The sequence below is a fragment of the Ostrea edulis genome, chromosome 2 (genome assembly GCF_947568905.1).
Source record: "Ostrea edulis chromosome 2, xbOstEdul1.1, whole genome shotgun sequence".
In the NCBI taxonomy this organism is placed as follows: Eukaryota; Metazoa; Mollusca; class Bivalvia; order Ostreida; family Ostreidae; genus Ostrea; species Ostrea edulis.
The window spans coordinates 6,208,942-6,229,632 of NC_079165.1; the positions used below are offsets into that span (position 1 = coordinate 6,208,942).

At 34.5% G+C, this 20,691-nt stretch overlaps 1 protein-coding gene across 4 annotated transcripts; it reads right to left on the reverse strand.

Annotated features, from left to right (window-relative positions):
• Window positions 1-312: 312 nt before the first annotated feature.
• Window positions 313-18,699, reverse strand: LOC125678386 (uncharacterized). 4 transcript variants are annotated; one of them, XM_056157464.1, is made up of 15 exons: window positions 18,615-18,697; window positions 18,236-18,305; window positions 12,751-12,822; window positions 12,527-12,601; window positions 10,980-11,114; window positions 10,611-10,694; window positions 10,120-10,209; window positions 8,619-8,663; window positions 7,657-7,707; window positions 7,408-7,458; window positions 7,019-7,267; window positions 2,272-2,470; window positions 2,093-2,188; window positions 1,891-1,998; window positions 313-1,683 (listed from the first exon to the last, which is right to left on the reverse strand). In XM_056157464.1, the coding sequence occupies exons 2-15, from the start codon at window positions 18,283-18,285 to the stop codon at window positions 988-990; spliced, it is 2,001 nt and encodes a 666-aa protein (XP_056013439.1). In that variant the 5' UTR covers window positions 18,286-18,305; window positions 18,615-18,697; the 3' UTR covers window positions 313-987. The 4 variants fall into 4 exon arrangements, 3 of the variants coding, with proteins under 3 accessions (XP_056013439.1, XP_056013440.1, XP_056013441.1); XM_056157465.1 differs by having other exon boundaries at window positions 18,599-18,658; XR_008800792.1 differs by having other exon boundaries at window positions 1,595-1,683; window positions 1,891-1,973; window positions 18,615-18,699.
• Between the last annotated feature and the right edge of the window lie 1,992 nt (window positions 18,700-20,691).

Sequence of the window (20,691 nt, forward strand, 5' to 3'; positions counted from 1 at the left end):
GTACAAGATGGAATCATTTGAAGTTTTACAATTCAATTTACAAGCAGCTATCGTTTCTTAAACGGAAGATGGGGAACAACAACTGAAAATGTGTAAAATAACGCATCAATATATCTAAACCTCTGCACAGTTACGAGTACACCACATAGTGGTGGTGATAGCGTGGTACCCCGTGGTCATTGGAACTCTACAACTCGGAAACCCAAAGATTCCGAAATCTTAAATGAGTTGCTGATGGTGTACAATCGTTCCAATAACAGCGCGCCACATCGCTTGATCGACCGTGCAAATTTCACTCACCGATTCGCCGTATGGTTTCAATGGTAATTTATTGGAAATTGTTAGATATGTTCATGTATTTATTAAACTTTTTGTTGATTTAAAAACTGTTTACCCATCACCTTCTGCTAAAGTCACTGTTGCCACCACGTCTTGCATTTTGTTAATCACATGTTGTAAATAGATATAACATGGTTGTTTTTCTGAATAAAACACATACATACAATAAAAGGGATATCAAATTACCACGCTATGCCAGTCTTTTAATGTGATTAATCGAAGTACAACTTTTTTGAGGAACTTCGAACTGGACACAGACGTGCAGACTCACGTTTTACAACTATGCCAAACTAAAAGCGATTCTGTAAATCTTTCATTTGAGTAATCTTTTCCCCTTCATGACCGGTCACACCCGCCCTTTATATGGCATACTATTTGTAAGGTTTGGAGACACAGGGGTCATACAGTGTGACAACATCACTGTCTGCAACATTTAAACTGTCCAAACTGAATGAAGATGCAAAGGAATAAATGATATGTTAATGATATACATGCAAAACAATAACTCCCACGCAGTGTAAGAGTACCCACTTATTGTTCTGGTAACGGGTACTATTCTCTAGTTATCATAACCTGATGTGAAATGCTCAGTGATCCTTGCAACACAGGCAATCTTTCAAAGTAATATTTTTGGAAGTTTGAAATATTTCACTTGGGCTGTGCTACGCCTTTTGAAAGCAGAGACCCATCTTTATGTAAATACATCGCTGGCCATACAATGTAATTGATAATCTGTCCTGATTTTGTATATGCTTTGAATACATCTTTGAATACATCTTGCTTCCTTTCTCTGTTTTCTGGAATTCTGGCGCTCAGGTGTACGGGTGGCTGTATCAGTTGCATTAACCAACATATTTCGACACAACTGTTAGCAAAATGATTGGTCTTTGGGAAATCCTCTAGTGTATTTTCTGAAGCTGTTTTGCTCTTCATTGGATCAAAGAACAATTTTTCAATTTCTGCTCTTTCCAGAGAGAATCCTTCTTCTTTATAATTTTCATAACAAGGTTTCAGGAAATCTCCTCTTGCTGATTGTGTGAGTCTGTATTCGTCTTTCTTGCCAAGCTTAGGTGAGGAAAATGTTTTGGTAAATACCCAATTTTCATCAGTTGGAATCTCATTGTTGATACCTGATTTGCATTCAACAGACAAAGATCTCGAAGTTGTGCGTTTCATGCTATGTTCAGAATCTGCATGACTAGCGTTTTTCCTCATTTCGCCTTCGTTTACTTCAATATCTTCAACTTTCGATTGGTTTAGTTTTGGCTTTTTCAACGGTGGTCGGCTGACGTAATGTTTCCTAACAAAGTCACATACCATGTCTTTCAAAATAATTTGAAATCTCTAGAAAGAAAAACAAAACTGTGGAGCAAGAATTCACTACAGGAGTTTTTCTTTCGAAAAAATATACATATTTGAGAACATTAACTTGAACAGTAAAATATAACGATGTCGTCCTAAGCAAATGTGCACGTACCCACAAGGATTGTGAATAATAGCAGTCATGTGGATTTTAAAAAGGTTATTACACATACTACAAATTTACATTACCATTTGCATTGTAGAAATGAGGTCTTTTCGACTAGCGTGTCTACATTCTTTGATCTTAGTTTCCATTTCTAGCCTTGCAGCATCTGACAATTTAATTTCGTGCAATACCTGTATAAGTCAAACGTAAACATGTGCATTCAAAGAAAGCTCTGTGTGAGGTACATACAGGAATGTATATATAGAAATATGATACGATGCTTACATGCTGTTTCACGTTCTCGTCACACCATATCACCTTCTGGCAGTCACTTAAATCGAAACAAGCGAACTGTGATCTGGAGCAAAGTTCGAAAGCAGTCTGTAATGGAGTAATATAATAATGTAGCTTAGAACAACATAGCACCACAAGATGATTACTTTGTAACATTTATATCATCATACCATCACAATACGTAATAGAAAGCTGATGGACGTCTCTTCGTCTACTCCAATTTTAGTTATCTCTTCTAGAGAATCGGTCCAATCGTCGTCGTATATCTGGCTGAATTTTTCGGCTAGCTTGAGTGGTCTATTTTCATCACTTAGGTCTGTAATGGCGGGGTTATTGCTCTTCAATTTTGCTCCTGCTACTTCGCTTAATCTACGATACAAATAGATCAGCATATCAGAAAAGAATACTACTATGTAAATGTATTGGCTATAGACCTTGGATAAGACTTATCAACGAATTAAAGCAATAGTAACTGTCAATATGGTGTCGAAAATTTTTGTTACAAATTTGTGATTTTCTATTTTAATGACAGAAAAATAAGGTTTATAAACTTTTGTTATTAATATTACTTTAAAACAACATATTTAGAGGCTCTGAATGAAGAACAAGATGTGTTTGTGAAACACAAATGCCCCTGATAATGGTCAATTCCGAAGACGGCCAAGGTCACAAGGACAAATATCTTGGTACCAGTAGAAAAATCTTGTCACAAGAAATGCTCATGTGCAATATGAAAGCTCTAATATTTACCATTTAGAAATCATGACCAATGTAATAAAACAAAAACAATTAAAAGTAGGTCAAATGTCAAGGCCAAAGGTTTAGTACCAACGGAAAGGTCACAAGGAATACTCATGTAAAATATCAAAGCTCTAGCACTTACTGTTCTAAAGTTATTAGCAAGGTTAAAGTTTCAGACAGAATGACAGACAGGACAAAAACAATATGCCCAGCGATCTTCGATCTCGGGGACATAAAAATTATATTATTGTTTTCCCGTACATAAAGTGATTTCTGTATAAAGCTATACATTCGATAGAACTGAAATCTTTATTTTGATAAAATCCTAGACTTACTTTTAGATTTATCAATGACTGGTAAAACTATCACCATAGCACATTTTTACCCTTTCTCTACCGGCACATTTTAGAGGTTTTTAAAGACTAAATGACAGTATTTTTAAATCGATTTAAATCTGCATGGATCACGATTTGGGGTAGGCATATGACATGTATCAACAGGTACTGAATTTACTAAAAGAGGACAATACAAATAGTTTTCACCACTTTATTGTGCGACGCGCGTCGATTGCTGTTAGCAACGTCGATTTGTCGCTAATTTTTAAGAAAACCGCGAAACATGTCCCAATTTCATTTTATCGTAATATAAAAACTACCGAGAATTATAATATGAATAAGGGTCCATCAAAAAGAACATTTCATCTACTTTTACAGGATGTATTTACTTTTCCCTATTTCCATATATAAATATAAATAAAACGCCGATCATTTTAAACATTGAGAAATAAAATCGTAAAACAACGTATATGTGCAAAAAATTGCTATTTTCTTATAACTTTGCCAGGCATTAAAATTAATTTTTATATGTACTGAAAGCAGGGAATATATGCTTTTCAAAAATATAAAAAATATTGCATTCATAGGGAAAATTAAAAAAAATCATAGCGAGGGGGGAAATGGCCTTGTGACAAAGCATTTCGTCATATTTAGACGAAGCCATCTTTCATTTTAAATGCTTTTTCTAATTTAATGGCTTTATTTATTCAATTGATTTTTGCATAGTTAAAAAATATAGAAAATTTCCAAAAATATGATATATAAAACATATATATTACGTCCGTAGTTTCAAAGATTTATAGACACTCCTTTTGCGTAGCCCTGTTTTTACGCGCTATCGGTCATATTGACCGATACGGTAGAGAGAGGGTTAAGGAATGAAATTAATTTTTTTTAAAGCAATACAAGCTGTAACTGTCGGTAAATAAATCAAAAAATAAAAGAACAAATAGTCAACATATATGTGATTGAATATATATAACTTAATAGAATCAGAGTGAATCTGAAGCAATAAACCCGTCAAATTAGCAAAAAATGTTAATTCATGAATCATTGTCATCCTGTCAGTAATTCCTGCTCGTAACCTCCGATGTGCATTGACCTTGGAGGTCACCAGTTCGGAAAAAGCGAAAGAGAGGCACTGAGCACGTGTTAGATTTGTAAACAATTTAACATGCCAATTTTATAGAAAATTCACAATCAAAATTTCATTTGAGTGGCACATTTGCGTAATTATTACCTTTTTACACTTACATAGTATTTCTAGTCATTCATGAAACAACATAATATTTTAAAAGAAACGACACGTGTAGTTACTCGCGTCAGTTTCCGTCTTTGTATATGGCCTCGTTCTCAGCAACACGATTATGTTCGGCAATCATCGTTCCCATGTCCGTGTATACGACACAATGGCGGTTTATACGAAACGCTCATTGTAGGTGTGCTCTCAAACAATATTCCCTTGTTTATTTTTGCAGAATTATTCTTCAGATCTTGGGGATTATATTAGTTATATCGGTAGGTGTTATTTGGTGAATAATTGGATAGTTGAAAAAATACCGTCAGTTACAGCTTGTATTGCTTTAAATAATATAAACTGGTTTGAGGGCGATTTACGCTTATAAACCGCGAAGCGTAAACTGCCCCAAACCGATTTATATCGTATAAAAGAATTAAATTCATTCCTTATATATAATTCAATTCCAACACTAAAAGATGCAAACAATTTTAAATTTTATTTCGTAAATAGTAAATAGAAATTGATTGCACCGCGCAAGGATTCGCTTAGCAACATACCGACGAAATGTCAACCGTTGAGGAAGCCATCTTGGTTCTTCGCATACCCGAGCATGTATACTTTATTTATCAAATTTTAAAACGTATGATGGAGTTTGTAACAACTTTTGATAACAGAAGATATGCGTAGGTTACATATATGTGTAGGTTATTTAGGCCTGATGTTTACTTCGCAGTCCAAGATATACTTTGAAATCGTTTTTACAGCTGGCGCTTGTTTAATAGCTTAAACTTCGTAAGCTATATGCACCAGAAAATGCTTTTCTATATTTATTAAAAGATTTAAACTACAATGTGACTTACCATAGCATGTAACATTGTCACCAATTAAATTCGACATAGTAAATTATGCAAGCAATTCACAGATAGCGATTCACATGTTAATCGATGAGACATTACGTCATCTGTTACACTGTAGACATTCATGACGCATTTTATGCTTCGATAGGCGGATCAAGCAACTCCATCCCCAAGTATAATGAAACAGCAATTTCGCAAATACTTGATATATTGTTTAGTATTTCACATATGACATCGTTGTATAAATCAGAGTTTGTTTTTGAATTTTTACCTTTGAGGTTTATGTAGCCTAATTGTAAACAAAGGCTATACGTTTTGTTTAGAAATAATGGGGGGGGGGGGGGGGGGGGGGGGGGCAGACAATATGTTATTTTATTGTGAACGATAAATCACGTTGATTTTCAATTTCATAGTTCGAATACCTATCAACTTAACAGTGTTCTATGATGTAATGTAAATTTAGAAAATAAAAAGAAAATTTAGTGCCATCTTGTTTGTCAAGGGGGTGTGTCCCCATACCAAGTTACATTTATACAAAATATAAACGAAATGTTTTCAGCGTGTACAGCCAATCAAATTGCGTGTCACAAGTAAAATAGTGCTTGCATACATTTTGAATTTTTGTCCATTGATATCAAGACGTCATCACTCTAGGCGAAGTGTTACACATAGAGGCATATGCTTGTATGTATGGCTTTCTCTCTTGTTTGTTTGTTTTATGTCCTTTTCGAGAATTTTGAACTCATGACACGTCACCTGTTGTAAGTGAATCACCACAGTTTAGACCTATGGTAAGCGCACAGGGCCTTACCAATGAAACATTTAGCTTCGCTTTTAAATGACGTTTTAGGAATGTTTGAAATCATAACGTCAAGTGTAGATTCGAAGCAAAGATATGGATTACATAAAACAAAATCTGAGTGTAACAGGAATCTATCATCAAGTTAGAAACGAAGTCTAGGTTATTTTTTGCAACAAAAAAGTCATAGTAAAACAACATCTTAGGCTTCCTTTTGGAAGGTAAGTCTGTCTCTCGATCGAATTTTCTTCATGCTCAAATCAAATCAATCGGAAAATTAAAACGCACTTAAGTTAGATATCAACATCCTCTTTTATAGAACAATGACGACAGATATTCTCAGCAACACCCCCCCCCCCCCCAAGCAAAATGCAAAACCATGATCTGCAATCGGTAACCAGTGAACACAGGCGTAACTAGGAAAATTACCACATGATCACGATGTACGACGTGTTATTAATGTCATATTCCTAACTTGCCTGTTTGTCTCAAATGCACACGTAGGTAATGAATAACAAAAGCCTATCAAGTCTCACAGGATTTGATCACGTGACCGCCTCGTTTCATAGCCCACATATGCATTTAAAATGGCCATTTATTTTCTAAGTAAAAACTTTGATACTATGGTTAACTTAGTTAACTACAGTAAAAATGTGAATGTTTGTATTCACTTTTAAAAAGAACTTTGATGTTTTGGTTTATTTTCAGATTCCGAAAATTTGTCTCTATATCTTTTTTTTAAGAAATTCTTCTTTTTTTTTTTTAGTAAATACGTACTCAAAAGGAATATTACAAACTGACTGTAGGAAAAACCTTGAATTATAGTTAACTTGAGTAAAAACTTTTTGATTGATGATCGTAAACTATACAGGTGTTAAAGTATGATGTATTATTTGTAGAAAACGATTGAAAGTGCTTTAATACATTTTTATGTGTCATGTCAACCTTGTAAGTAGCTGTTCTTTCTCTTTCGAAATGACCTGGCATTTCTTTGTCAGTTCCGACACCTTTGCTTGCTCCGCTCCAATCTGATTTCTCAGTTCGTTAATGTTGGTATCCCTCAGTTCCCTCAGGTAATGTTCCTTTTCCTTCCATAGGCGGATTGCGTCTTTGTTTACTTTATCCAGTTGTTGTTTTGCTTTATCCAGTTCTTGTTTTACGCAGTTGAGTTCTTCAACTTCTTTTGCACGTTTTCTTAAAAACAATTCAAAAGTGACCAACATGCTAAGAATTGCTAATAGTTTATTAATCACGTTATCATTAAAAACGTAGAAAAGAAATTGTCTTAATCTTTTCAGATTTTAACAAGAGATGTTTGACATAATTATGCTTACTCTTGGATTTCGAAATTTCTTTTCTGTAATTTGTAAAAGTCTTCTTCCAATCTGAAAAGATGTAATAAATGATTAACACCATAATCTTCTACATCCAAATTCTCCCCATTTTCCTGTTTTCGTTAAGTCAATATTGTCCACTTTAGTTCTCATTTTATTGAATGCATTCATCATACAGTATCAATTGTTTTTTCTATGAAAGTCGTGATACGTTACTTAAAGCTTTGGGTTTTATTTAAATCTCTGTACCTTTTCCAGGACTTGTTTTCTTCTTTCAATGACACGTTTTCTTTCAAAATCCTGAAAAGTTGTAAAAGAAACACCTATATATTTACTATACCGTATCAAGATAATTCAAAACGTAATGTCAGGATGTTCATAGAAAAGGATTGAGATATCAGTATTCTGAAACTCAACAAAGATCTTTTTCCCCTTATAATAAAAAAACCTCCGTCAACACAATTCATTGTTAATTAGATTGATCCGCAGCTCCCTGGATGTGGTACTTCATAGGTAACGACGGATTTTCCTGTTGTGTACACGAAACCACAGCTAGAGGCGAAGTACACCCATCGAAATTATAATACAGCCTTTCAGAACGTACTCATATGTCAACTAGGGTACATGAAATTAGATGACCTTTTACACAAGTTGGGTATGAACAGTGTTCCTATATATATATATATATATATATATATATATATATATATATATAGATTTGAAATACAGTGTTTACACATGGGAACAAGTGAAAGTTACATCGCTTATGGTTCACTTGAGGGATACTTAGAAATTCACTTACTATGCCACATATACACTTTGTTTTGTTTTACTTCTCGTTCGATCATTTTTCACTCATATTTAATTAATTTATGCAAGGTGCCAACGGCTATTGTAATACGGTACATCTGCTTTTAACGCAAATCCAAACGATCAGTGGCATTAACATATAACGCCGACTACCTGGTGAAGGATAGTCACTACTTATGTTAAACATACATATAGTAAGTTAGACGCGGCGTTGGATTCGAACCTGGGCGTCCCGGTTGTGAAGTTAAAGTCTTTAAAGTTATAAACACTGAATCACTTGAAGAGGCTCTGAATTATTAATAACCAATGCTGTAAAAACTTGTTGAAATGGTTAGAAATACATAGTAACCGCAAGACAGGAAGACAAACAAATCCAGACGTCCCCCTCCTTCATTTGTTACCTTTGATTTGTTATTGTTGAATGGCAGAAAAGGTCGATAACATATCTGAAATGAGAAAGTTAATAACATGTCTTCGATTAAATGACATTGTTAGCTCTGTGAGGTTTCAATAATTTTTATATAAATCATCATATACGAGGGATGTGCATTGTACGATATATCAAAAGCATTCGACTCAAATAGTGAAATGAACATTACATCTCTTCAAAGTATTCTCCGCGGTTTGAAATACATAATTTCAATCTCTGAATCCAATTCTGAAATGCGTCACGGTACGCTGATTTAAGTAGACCTCTGAGGCACTGACTGATGGCTGAGCCAAGGACTTCTTGGGACTTGTAATGACGACCAGATAAGAACTTTTTAAGTTTTGGTAAAAGGAGAAAGTCGCATGGGGCTTGATCTGGAGAGTATGGTGGGTGTGACAAGACGGTAACCTTCTCCGACTTCAAAAATTGCTTCACAAGCTCAGATGTACACGTATATGAGGGAACATTATCATTAAGTAGACGAACATGCCTAAATCCTGACACAGGGCGTCGTTTATGATAATATTTCTTGAGCTTTTTTAATATAACATCTCGGTAATACCGAGCTGTAACACTTTTGCCCTTCAGCACCGGAATTTGTAAGGCTATACCATCACATGAGAAGAATATGCAATAAAGAACCTTCTTTGTGCTTATGGTTCTTTTGGCAACTGTAGGCCTTCTACAGTGTTTCGTTAGCCATATTTTGTTTCCAATTTTTCTTACTGGTTCGAAATAGTGAACCCATGTTTCGTCACCAGTAACAATGTTTGCAAATTGTCTTTGATTGAATTTGGGAAACATTTTGAACAATTGCTTAGCGGTTTCTACTCGTAACCGATTTTGGTCATCTGTCAGTATATACGGTATCCATCTGACAGAAATTTTTCGTACTTTCAAAATACGTTTCAAAATGAAATGCACTCGCGATAGCGATATGCCAACATCTTTGGCAATATCACGAATCGTGTATCTGCAGTCATTTTCAATCATTTCCCTGCCTTTTGAGACATTTGCCTTGCCTGTTACAGTCACAGGTCGGCCAGATTTTGCTGCATCTTTGACGGACTCTGTGCTAGTCAGATATGTCTTTCTCCAGATCTACGAACTGTCTCATAAGATGCATTATCAGACCCATAAACTCCCCCTAATTCAGTAAAAATCTGCATTACCGAATGATCGAGTTTTGTGCAAACTTTTATATAAGCTTTAATTTCTTCAATATTCTCAACCCGTTTCCCAACCATATTTACGACAGTGGTCAACGATTGGCTCTATTGAAATGACTATAAGTTTAAAACTATGACCTGAAGGCTCGTGTTTATACCGTTGGAAAGGTATTGAATAGAGCTATTCAAGAGTATCATCATCCACGAAATCTTACAAAGCGTTATCGCGCTGTAATACAATACACATTACATATCGAACAACCTTCGTAAGTATACAAAACTTAGGGTAAATGTGACACTTGCGGTAATGCGTTCGCTGGTTCCCTCTTAATCAGACGTCTGACTTCTACATGCAAGTTCAGCCATTTCTTCAATGGAAGTGTAGTAGGTTTTCTGAAGATATTTTTACAGGTTAAAAGATGTTAGTATATGACAAAAGAATATTATCAATGCATAGAAAACAAGGGTAACCGTTCCATGAATTCTATACTACACTATTTTCATAGATAGGGAAAAAATGGATTAGTGTCAAATGTGTATGATTATCAGTTAGTTTAAATATTGCTTCATTTTGATTAAAGTGGTCGTTATCTTTTGCTATCATGCGCAAGGTTTTGCAGATTTTGAACACCTTCCCACACAGTGTTACATTTGATTGAGATTTCTCTAATTTTATATGTAATGGTCTACTTAAATAAACTTATCATTTACATATGTTGCATGCGGTATGCTGAATTCATTGAAAGACATTGTGATGTCTATCAATTGTATAGTTCTTGTGCAGTATTTCTTACCCATTATTAACCGCAACTTTGTCAGACAGTTCCACTAACTCCTTCTTTACAGCCAAACAATTATTCATACATTCAAATAGAGCCCTGTAAATACAACCTTGTAACGAGGATGAAGTTAAAAGCAATCAATATATACATGTACATGTAGATAAAAGAGACTTGCATTTCATTTTATTTTTGCCCTAATCTGTCGTCTGATTCAACAAAATATGTATCACTCGGTAGTATGAAACGTTTTTCAATGACATAGCACCAGCATTTCCCAGTATTATGTATAATCTTTTCTTGTATTCAGTCTGTGAGAAATATGAATTCTGTTGTTTGAAATGAATGAGTTGATCAATGAATATAATGTTTAGAAGAGATTACCTTTGAAGATCGCTTTCTTTTTCTCCTTGTCTAATGTTCGCTTCCTGTGGTTGTGTTTGTTTTAAAATAAAATTGTCAAAGTTTGCATCATCGATATCCCAAACGTAATGGGATTGGTGAATATCAGACTTGACCCTGTAATAAATCCAAACTATACAATTTGTGATTTAATTTCATATTGTTTAACGTCTCTCTCGAGAATAATTTACTCATATGGAGATGCCACCATTACCAGTGAAGGACTGCACAATTTAGGCCTTTGCTCGGCGCTAACGGCCTTTGAACAAGGAGGGATCTTTATCGTACCACACCTGTTGTGACACGGGGCCTCATTCAAAGAACCGCCACATTTAGTCGCCTCTTACGACAAGCAAATGGTACTTATGATCTATTCTAACCCGGATCCCCACGTGACACAATTAGTGTTCATTACAGAAACAAGAAAGAATGAATCCCTAATTGTGAATTATCACACACCTCATATGGTGCGTATCTACCCAATCTGATACAATACGTGAAAGTATAGTCTGCGCATGATCGATTTCTAAACCAAACCACTCTACTGACAAATATTAAAGTCGGTGTTACATGGGTTTCAACAGTATAGTTTGGAGTCAGAATTCCACAAATTCTATGGTCGTTATCAAAATCCTATTTGCAATTAAGCTTGTAAGGCCGAATGTTCTTTGACGTGTTTATACAAATTGTTGGGCTGTTTTTTTATACTGATTTTGACTACAGATTACCCTTGATCAAGATAGATGGCTCACATCGGTTTAGACCGGTTAACAGGGGACGCTTATCACTCCTAGACACCTGATCCTACCTCTGGTGGGTCCATGCAGGGGTCCGTGTTTGCCCAACTCTCTATTTTGTATTCCTTATAGGAGTCATAAGATTATTGTTACCTTGACCGTTTCCATCACTAGTACTGATAAAACAAATAGCGTATGGCTAGCTTTTTTTTACGACTGTAGAATATGGCTATTTTCTAGCGCATAAGCATAAAATAATTTTAGTGAAATATATTCTAGATTAGTGTAGTGTTAATCACTTATCTGTAAAACACTTTATTGTCGTCAGAAACAGCTGACAAAAACCCCCAGCACATTTCAAACTTTTAACCTAAAACACTGCAATACAAAATTGTGATTGCAGACAAATATTGGCGATATGATATCCAACCACTAACCCAAATTATGACTCCGCTATACTGTAATTTAATCTAAATACACGCTATACATGTATATTTCTTTACAATTACAAAAATACGTATCACTCCATCAAGTTTGTGATAAAGTTGCCAACTTTAATTACACGTATTAAGGATTCAATAATCACTCTCCTATAAACAATTGTTTAGAGAGTTCACCTACCTACTTTTTTTGTATGGGTACCAATAAGTAATGACGTCATGATTTATGAGATGAATGAACAAGTAGATATAAGGAACAATGATGAAAGTCATAAATCCTATAAGGAATACACATTTAAGAGTAGGGCAAACACGAACCCCTGGGTATTTTTATTGTTAGTACTCAAATTACTTAAGGGCTTTTTCCATCTTCTCTCTATGCTGCAGATACCCGATGTATATTGTATGGAACTTCCCTAGACCTTCCCTAAATGATAAAAAGTGTTTAATATAATGCAATGACACAGTGAATATGTCTTGTTTCATGAGCATATTGCTAAATTAATTATGAAATATACATGAAGACAATATTATCTTTATAAAAACACAAACAGTAGTATTATGTACAATACAAACCTAAAAGGTTTTTGCTTAGATGACGTGTATCTTCTCCATTCTGTTGGAAGGGACATCATCCAAGAGGTAAACCTATTGTGAAGAGGATACTTAAAGTGTACATGATAATTAACGTAAACAGCGCATTAAATTCACCTTCCGCTAAAATACTCAAATTGATGACCTCACGTACTCCAGTACTATAAACTAATACTCCCGAGGTTAAAACAAATTGTAATCATTTATATTCTGTTAATGTCGATTCGATATATCCCTGTGAGCTCGAAATAAAAGACACCACAGAGTCGTCCACTTCTGCTTCATACTTAGATATTTTATTGAAAGTAGACATTAAGACAAACTGACAACTCAACTGTATGACAAACGGGATGAATTCAGCTTCTCCATCGTCAACTTCCCATATTTATGTAGCAATATTCCATTATCACCTGCATATGGTGTTTATATCTCTCAACTGATTCGTACGCAAAAACTTGTTCTGCGTATAGTCAATTTTTAAATCGAGACAAGCTACTACCAAACAAGTTGATGGTAAAGGGGTTTCAACAGTTTCGATTTAAGTTAGCATTCCGCAAATTCTATGGTCGTTATAACGATCTAGTTCGTCAATACAACCTATCATTGGGTCAAATGCTGTCTAACGTGTTTCATACCGATTGTTAGGCCGTTCCGTGTTTGCCTAACTATCTATTTTGCATTGCTTATAGGAGTTATGAGATTGATTACTGTTCGTTATCTTCACCTTTCACTCTATACAATGGGCTTTTTCAAAGTTGTGTCAAATGCTGTCTGATGTGTTTCATACCACTGTTAGGTAGGTCTTTACACACAAATTTTCACTACAGATTACTCCGTTTATCTGATCAAGATATAAGACTCACAGTGGGTGTGACCGATCGACAAGGGATGCTTACTCCTACTAGGTAACTTATCCCACCTCTGGCATCCCCTAGTCTTGATTTTGTATTATTCTTTATAGGAAATTAAGAGATTCTACATGAGAAGAAAACAGCTCTTACTGTGGCCTTCAACTCGCCATTAAGATACACTGACGACGTTTTATCTATTAACAAATTAACATATGTTGATTCAATATATCCCTGTGAACTTGAAATAAAAGAGAACACATAGTCCTCCACATAGTAACGGCAAAATAACAACTCAACTTTATGACAAACGGGATGAATTCAGCTTTTCCATCGTCAAGTTCCCATATTTATGTCGCAATATTCCATTATCACCTGCATATGGTGTTTATGCCTCACAACTGATTCGATGCGCAAGAGATTGTTCTGCGTATCATCAGTTTTTAAATTGAGACAGGCTATTGAGACAAACAGATTGATATTACAAGGGTTTAAACAGTCTCCTTTGAAAGCAATGTTTCACAAATACTATGGTCGTTATAATGATCTAGTTTGCCAATACAGCCGACCATTGGGTCAAATGTTATCTGATATGTTTCATGCGAATTGTTACGCTGTTCTTTACATACTGATTTTGACTACGGATAACTCCGTTTACCTGATCAAGATATAGGGCTCACGGCAGGTGTGACTGGTCGACAGGGGATGCTTACTACTCCTAGGCACCTGATTCCACCTCTGGTATATCCAGGGATCCGTGTTTGCCCGACTCTCAATTTTATATTCCTCATAGGCGTTATGAGATTGATCATTGTTCGTTATCTTCACCTTTCTTGATAGGAATTATGAGATTGATCATTGTTCGTTACCTTCACTTTTTCATTAGTCTTCCTATGAGACATATTTATATACTGACGTCTGAAACTTTAAGTGCTCAACGCCAACCGATATTTGGCTTAAATATTCATACATGTATACCGAAACTCCAATAAGCAGAGAAAATGAACGAATACGAAGAAATCTGAATAATACGAAAAATTTAGAACAAAGGCTCTTTAACGTTTACTCAAGGTAAAAATGAGTCAGAATAGATAAAAAGGAATATTGGAATATCGCATTAGATGCAAAAATGCATAACACCTATCCTTCTTTGTTTAGAAGAAATATCAATTTATGTTACATGAGAAATATGGATTAGTTCCTGCTGATAAAGATAGTAAAACATTGTCTGTTTTTGTAACGTTCACATTTACAACTGTAGTTTTAAACGACTTGGCTTTGATTCCACAAATCTATTTCATCCTATAAGTTTGCCTTCAAACACGACATTCTTCAACATCACGCTTCAGTTTAAACAATTAATATTTCTGTGAATGGGACAAATTAATGAGTTACCGTGCCTATACTAGATTCTAAAACTTCACAAAAAATTTACAGATACATTGGAGGATCCAGTAAATATATTACCAATCCCCTATCTTTACTCCTCATGATAAAATTATTGCTGTGAAGGAGAAACTTTATCGCATTGTGCCATAACCTATACAAGAAGAGGTGTAAATCAAATGTGTTTTCTAAAGAAAAAAGATTCCAAATTTTTTTTTTTTTTAGTAATTTTGAAATCACAGATCTTTTCCAGAATCAACGGCATCAAAACGTACGACTTTGCAACAATTTATACCATTTCTCAGGATACATTAAAGAGTCTCCTTTATATATTAAAGAAAGTATCTTTGTCAGCAAAAATGGAGCTGGGAAATGTTCATACATCTTGTGAACAATCTTCCAAAAATATTTCTTTTAAATACCATTGTAATTCTATGCATAAGTATTCTGACATTCGTATTAAAAATACTGGAGTTCCTCATTGACAATATCTAAGTAGTCTTTTAAGATCAGGTTTTCCAAGAATATGTTGGAATTACTATGTGCACCAATTGTAATCCTTATTACAATGTAGCTGACCTGTTTTGAGAGTAATATGAAGTTGAACGTTGGGTAAAGACGGACACCAGGAAATACCATAATATGTAATATAAGGTGCTTAGGGGGCTTAAGCATCCCCTGTTGACCGGTCACATATGCCATCGCCCCTCTATCTTCATCAAATAATCAGAGTAATAAAAATGTGAAGATAAGGAACATGGACCCTGAACATACCAAAGGTGGCATCAGGTACCTAGGAGGAGTAAACATCCCCTTTCCACGATCATCTGTGAGTCTTATACTTAGATCGTGTAAAAGGAGTAATCCGTAGACAAAATCAGTATGCAAAGAACGCCTTCGCAATTGGTATGAAACAGGTCAGGCAGCATTCAACCAAATGACATCTTATATTTGTAAATTAGACTATCATAACGACCATAGAATTTGCGAAATGTGGACTTGAAACAGGACTATTAAAATATTGATCATACACAGAACAAGGTCTTGAGTTGAAAGGGAAAACGTTATGCATATAATGGAATATTGTTACATACAAATGGGAAGTTGACGATAGAAAAGCTGATGTCATCCCGTTTGTCATAACACTGAGTTGTTAGTTTGCCGTTAATATCCACGTTCAGTACGATATTGAAATACGAAGCAAATATGAAAGACCTTATTGTGTATTTCATTTCGACTTAACTGTAACATATCGAATCGATAAGTTTGAAAGAAAAAGCAAAGATAACACAAAGTGATTAATTTCACAAATCTTACAAAAACATCGATCATCAAAAGCACGATAGAACCCTGGACACCAGAGGTGGGATCAGGTGCTTAGCAGGAATAAACATCACCTTTTGACTGGTCACACTTGCCGCAAGCCCTGTATTTTGATCCGGTAAACTGAGCGGTCTGTAGACAACATTAGTAGGTAAAGAGCGGCATAACAATTGGTATGAAACACGTCAGAGAGCATTCGACCTAACGACAGTTGGCATTTGTAAATTAGATCGCTATAACAAGAATAGAATTTGCGAAATTCTGACTCCAAACAAGACCGTTGAAACCCCTGTATCATCAACTTATTTGTAACTAGCCTGCCTCAGTTTAAAACTTGATCATAAGCGGAACATGCTCATATGGAATCAGTTGAGAGATAAAAAAAAACAAAACAACATCATCTGCAGATGACAATGGGTTATTACTTCATGAATATGAAAAGTTGACAATGGAGAATCTGAAGTCATCCCGTTTATCATAAAGTTGAGTTGTTACTTTGAAAAGGTGAAGTTTTACGAACAGTTGTCAATCTCATAACTCTTATAAGGAATAGAAAATTAAGAGTTGGGCGAGCATGGATCACTGGGTATACCAGAGGTAGGATCAGGTGCTTAGGAGTATTATTGATTGATGTTTTTCGCCACACTCAACAATTTTTCAGTTATCTGGTGGTGCCCAGTTTTTATTGGTGGAAGAGATAACCCAGATACAATGTACCTGGGAAGAGACCACCGACCTTCCGAAAGTAAACTGGGAAACTTTCTCACTTACTGGCGGTCTAGGAGTAGTAAGCACCTCATGTCGATCGGACATATCCGCCTTGATCCCTATATCATGATTAGGTAAAAGGAGCAATATGTAGTCGATATATCTATGTTCAATAAAATATCCAAATATGAAGCAGATATGGAAGACTGTGATGTTTAACAAAGTAATTGTTTGGATGACTGATCACAAACTATGAATATCTCCAAGTTCCAGTTTTATTGAAGAATCAGCTGTCTGTGTTGTCAAAAAGCATAATCTTTAATTCACGTTGAGGAATGACGGTGTAACGTATTGAAAATACGTTTTGGTGCTGACGATTTTTGAAAAGATATGCAATTTCAAATTTACTAAAAAGTTCTTTTAGATATTTGAGAATCCATTACTTGCATATGTTGTGACAAAATATGTCTTAATTTTCTCATTCGCAACAATTGATAGTTACATCAGAGCTATTGATGGGGATTTGGTAGAACATTGGCTGGATCATGCGATGTATTTTTGGAATCCAGGTTTGGAATCCAGGTACGGTAACTGAAATAAATGCGTCTCATTGACCGCGATATTAAATGCGCTTAAAACTGAAGCGTGCACGTAATTTTGAAGAATTCCGTCGTTTGGAATGGATCTTTGAGTACATGTTGGACTACCAAATGTGGAATGTAAAATATTCATCGATTTTATTCATCATACACATAATATTCATTATATTTTATAGTCGCTCGAATCTTCTTTCTTAACATTTTCAATATTTCAAGGACAGATTATTGAAATAATCGAGTTTTGTACTTCCAGCATCAATACCAACTTATACGATAGGTTTACTATGAAAGGGAGGAATGCACTGCAATGAATATTGGAGATCTGTCTGATACACCAATCTACACGACGTGCAGCGAAAATAAATTTTAGCAGTTTTATCTAACCATATATCACTATTCTCTTATCTAAGTATCTTTTAAAACCATCACTTTTGTATTTGATAGAAATTCATAGAAAACTTCTTCCAATTTCGAACTGTTCTGAAGCAAAAATAAAGTATTTTTAAAACTTTAATGACTGAATAACAATTTGCATTTCATCCAATTTGGATAAGTTTAATATTTCATTTAAGTGTTCATCCTGTTATGACAGTAAAATTATACCTTTCTCCTTTGTCATCTTTTAAAAAGGCAAATATCGCTGGGTCTATCATTTTCCCTTTAGTACCTCTTACTGAAAACGAAAGTTGAGTTCAATTGTAAATAACACACATATTCAATACGGACCATTACTTATATCCTACATTTAGCATTCGATTTTGGTATATATACATTTGTTCTGAAATTTAAAAAAGAAACAAGGTTTCGGTGCGAATTTCCTTGTTTCGGTTTTGTATATAAACGTTATGTTTGCATCTTCAACTTCCCCAAATCACTAAGTGTGTCATATTGTTGTTTGATTACACATGAAATTACTCGCGCATTTTTATGATTTAAGACATACGTGTACAGAGAAATAAAACTTACAATGAGTATCACTTACCCCGATATGTTTACGTTCACATCATGCACTGTGTATCTCTGCTCTGCCTACTTCCTGTTTGACTAGGGGGACAATGAGGGTCTTTCATACATGTGTTTTAATTGATTATTTCTGTTCGAAGTTGTATTTCCATTTATACTCATACGCCGGGCTTTAAACCTCAAGGTTTGTCCCGATCTGTTCTAATTCAACAGCTACATGTACATGATGATACGTGATAGATGTTAGATTTGTACTTTTGGAGAAGAGTTTAGGTTTTGTCTGTATATACCATATCATAAACCCGTTACAGGTCTGGTTTGATTGGACAAAAATCAATCAATAAATCGGGAGCATGCATGCAATTCAGTAGAGCCCTACAGTTCATTAGAATATCATATTCTATACCTGTGAATTCCTTTGTAAAACTGTAAAACATATTCTATACCTGTAAATTTCTTTATAAAATTGAAAATCATATCCTATACCTGTAAATTCCTTTGTAAAACTGAAAATAAACATTTTTGCACCTGTCTAGCCATGCGTGTCATGACCCGACAAAATTGAATCAATGCTTGTATACAAATTTGACAAACCATTGTCTTATATTTATTGGGGTAAAAGAAAAAAGTAAGCCTTCTTTTGCGTAAAGACAACATTGATTCATTTCATACGCCTAATGGTATTCTATGACAAGTTTGGTTGAAAATGATCCAGTGGTTCTGGAGAAGTCGAAAATACGAAAAGTTAACAGACGACAAATAAACTTTGATAAGCTCACTCGAACATTCGGATAAAGTGAGTTAGTTTGAGCATTCCGATAAGGTGAGTTTACTAGAGCATTCCGACAAGATGAGCTGAAATAGCTCAAAACATTTCGATCAACATATGCATGCAGTGTTTGGATACTGTTAATACATTAATTTTATAACATGTACGATATTTAAAGAACGTGTATTTAGAAATATATAAATTTCTGTACAGTTTTACAGGTATGATCAACTTTTTCTAATTCTTTACTTTATGATTATAATAATAAATAATAAATTCTTTTATTTAGACAGGATAGCACAATTAGTACAAATGACTAGTTTACATTGTGGTCCTGTATAAAACATATTCACAGACAGATAAATGAGAGAATGGAAAAATAGATAACATAATATAAAATATATACATAAAATACACACACGATATCACTGGGGGGAAAATAAACACACACACACACACACACACACACACACACACACACACACACATATATATATATATATATATATATATATACATATATACATATACACACACACACACACACACACACACACACACACACACACACACACACACACATATATATATATATATATATATATATATATATATATATATATATACATATACATATATATATATATATATATATATATATATATATATACATATATATACATACACACACATACATATATACATACATACACACATACATATACATCACATCCATATATCACTCATTTGAGAAACGATGCTGCAAATATGCTGATTTAAAAGATGTAATAGAACCACAGCTTCTGACAGACTTGGGCAACTGATTCCATAAAATTGTGGAGGATACCTTAAAAGACCGTTTATAATATTCAGTTCGAACTTTTGGTAAATATAAAATGCCACTATCGCTACTTCTTGTTGTTCTGGAACTAACTTGGCTGACAAAATTAAAAACGTTCATATATTCTGGTGTCATGTTATTAAGAACCTTAAAAACAAGCACTAGTTTTCTATATACTAAATAATCATGAACAGGCATCCATTTAAGAACACTAAAAATATCAGCTGTAGAAGTCTGAGTTACTTTCACCTTCAATATAATTCTGGCTGCCCTTTTCTGTAACTTAAAAAGTCTGTCAATAAAAACCCTGTTTTTGCCTGAGCACCAAACTGTGCAACAATAGTTAAAATGAGGAAATATAACAGTGTTATAAATTTTCAATAATGCTGCATTTGACATAAAAGTTTGCAGACGACGTAAAATGCCTATTTTCTGTGAAAGTTTCTTGCATAAAGAATCAATGTGTACAGACCAGAAACATGTCTA

Coding starts and splice junctions, on each gene's coding strand:
- LOC125678386 (XM_056157464.1), bottom strand. CDS start 18,285: ATGATAGACCCAGCGATATTTGCCTTTTTAAAAGATGACAAAGGAGAA. Junction 12,823..18,235: donor AAAGATGACAAAGGAGAAAG/GTATAATTTTAC, acceptor TCTTCACAATAG/GTTTACCTCTTGGATGATGT. Junction 8,664..10,119: donor GAACCAGCGAACGCATTACC/GCAAGTGTCACA, acceptor TTCTCATTTCAG/ATATGTTATCGACCTTTTCT.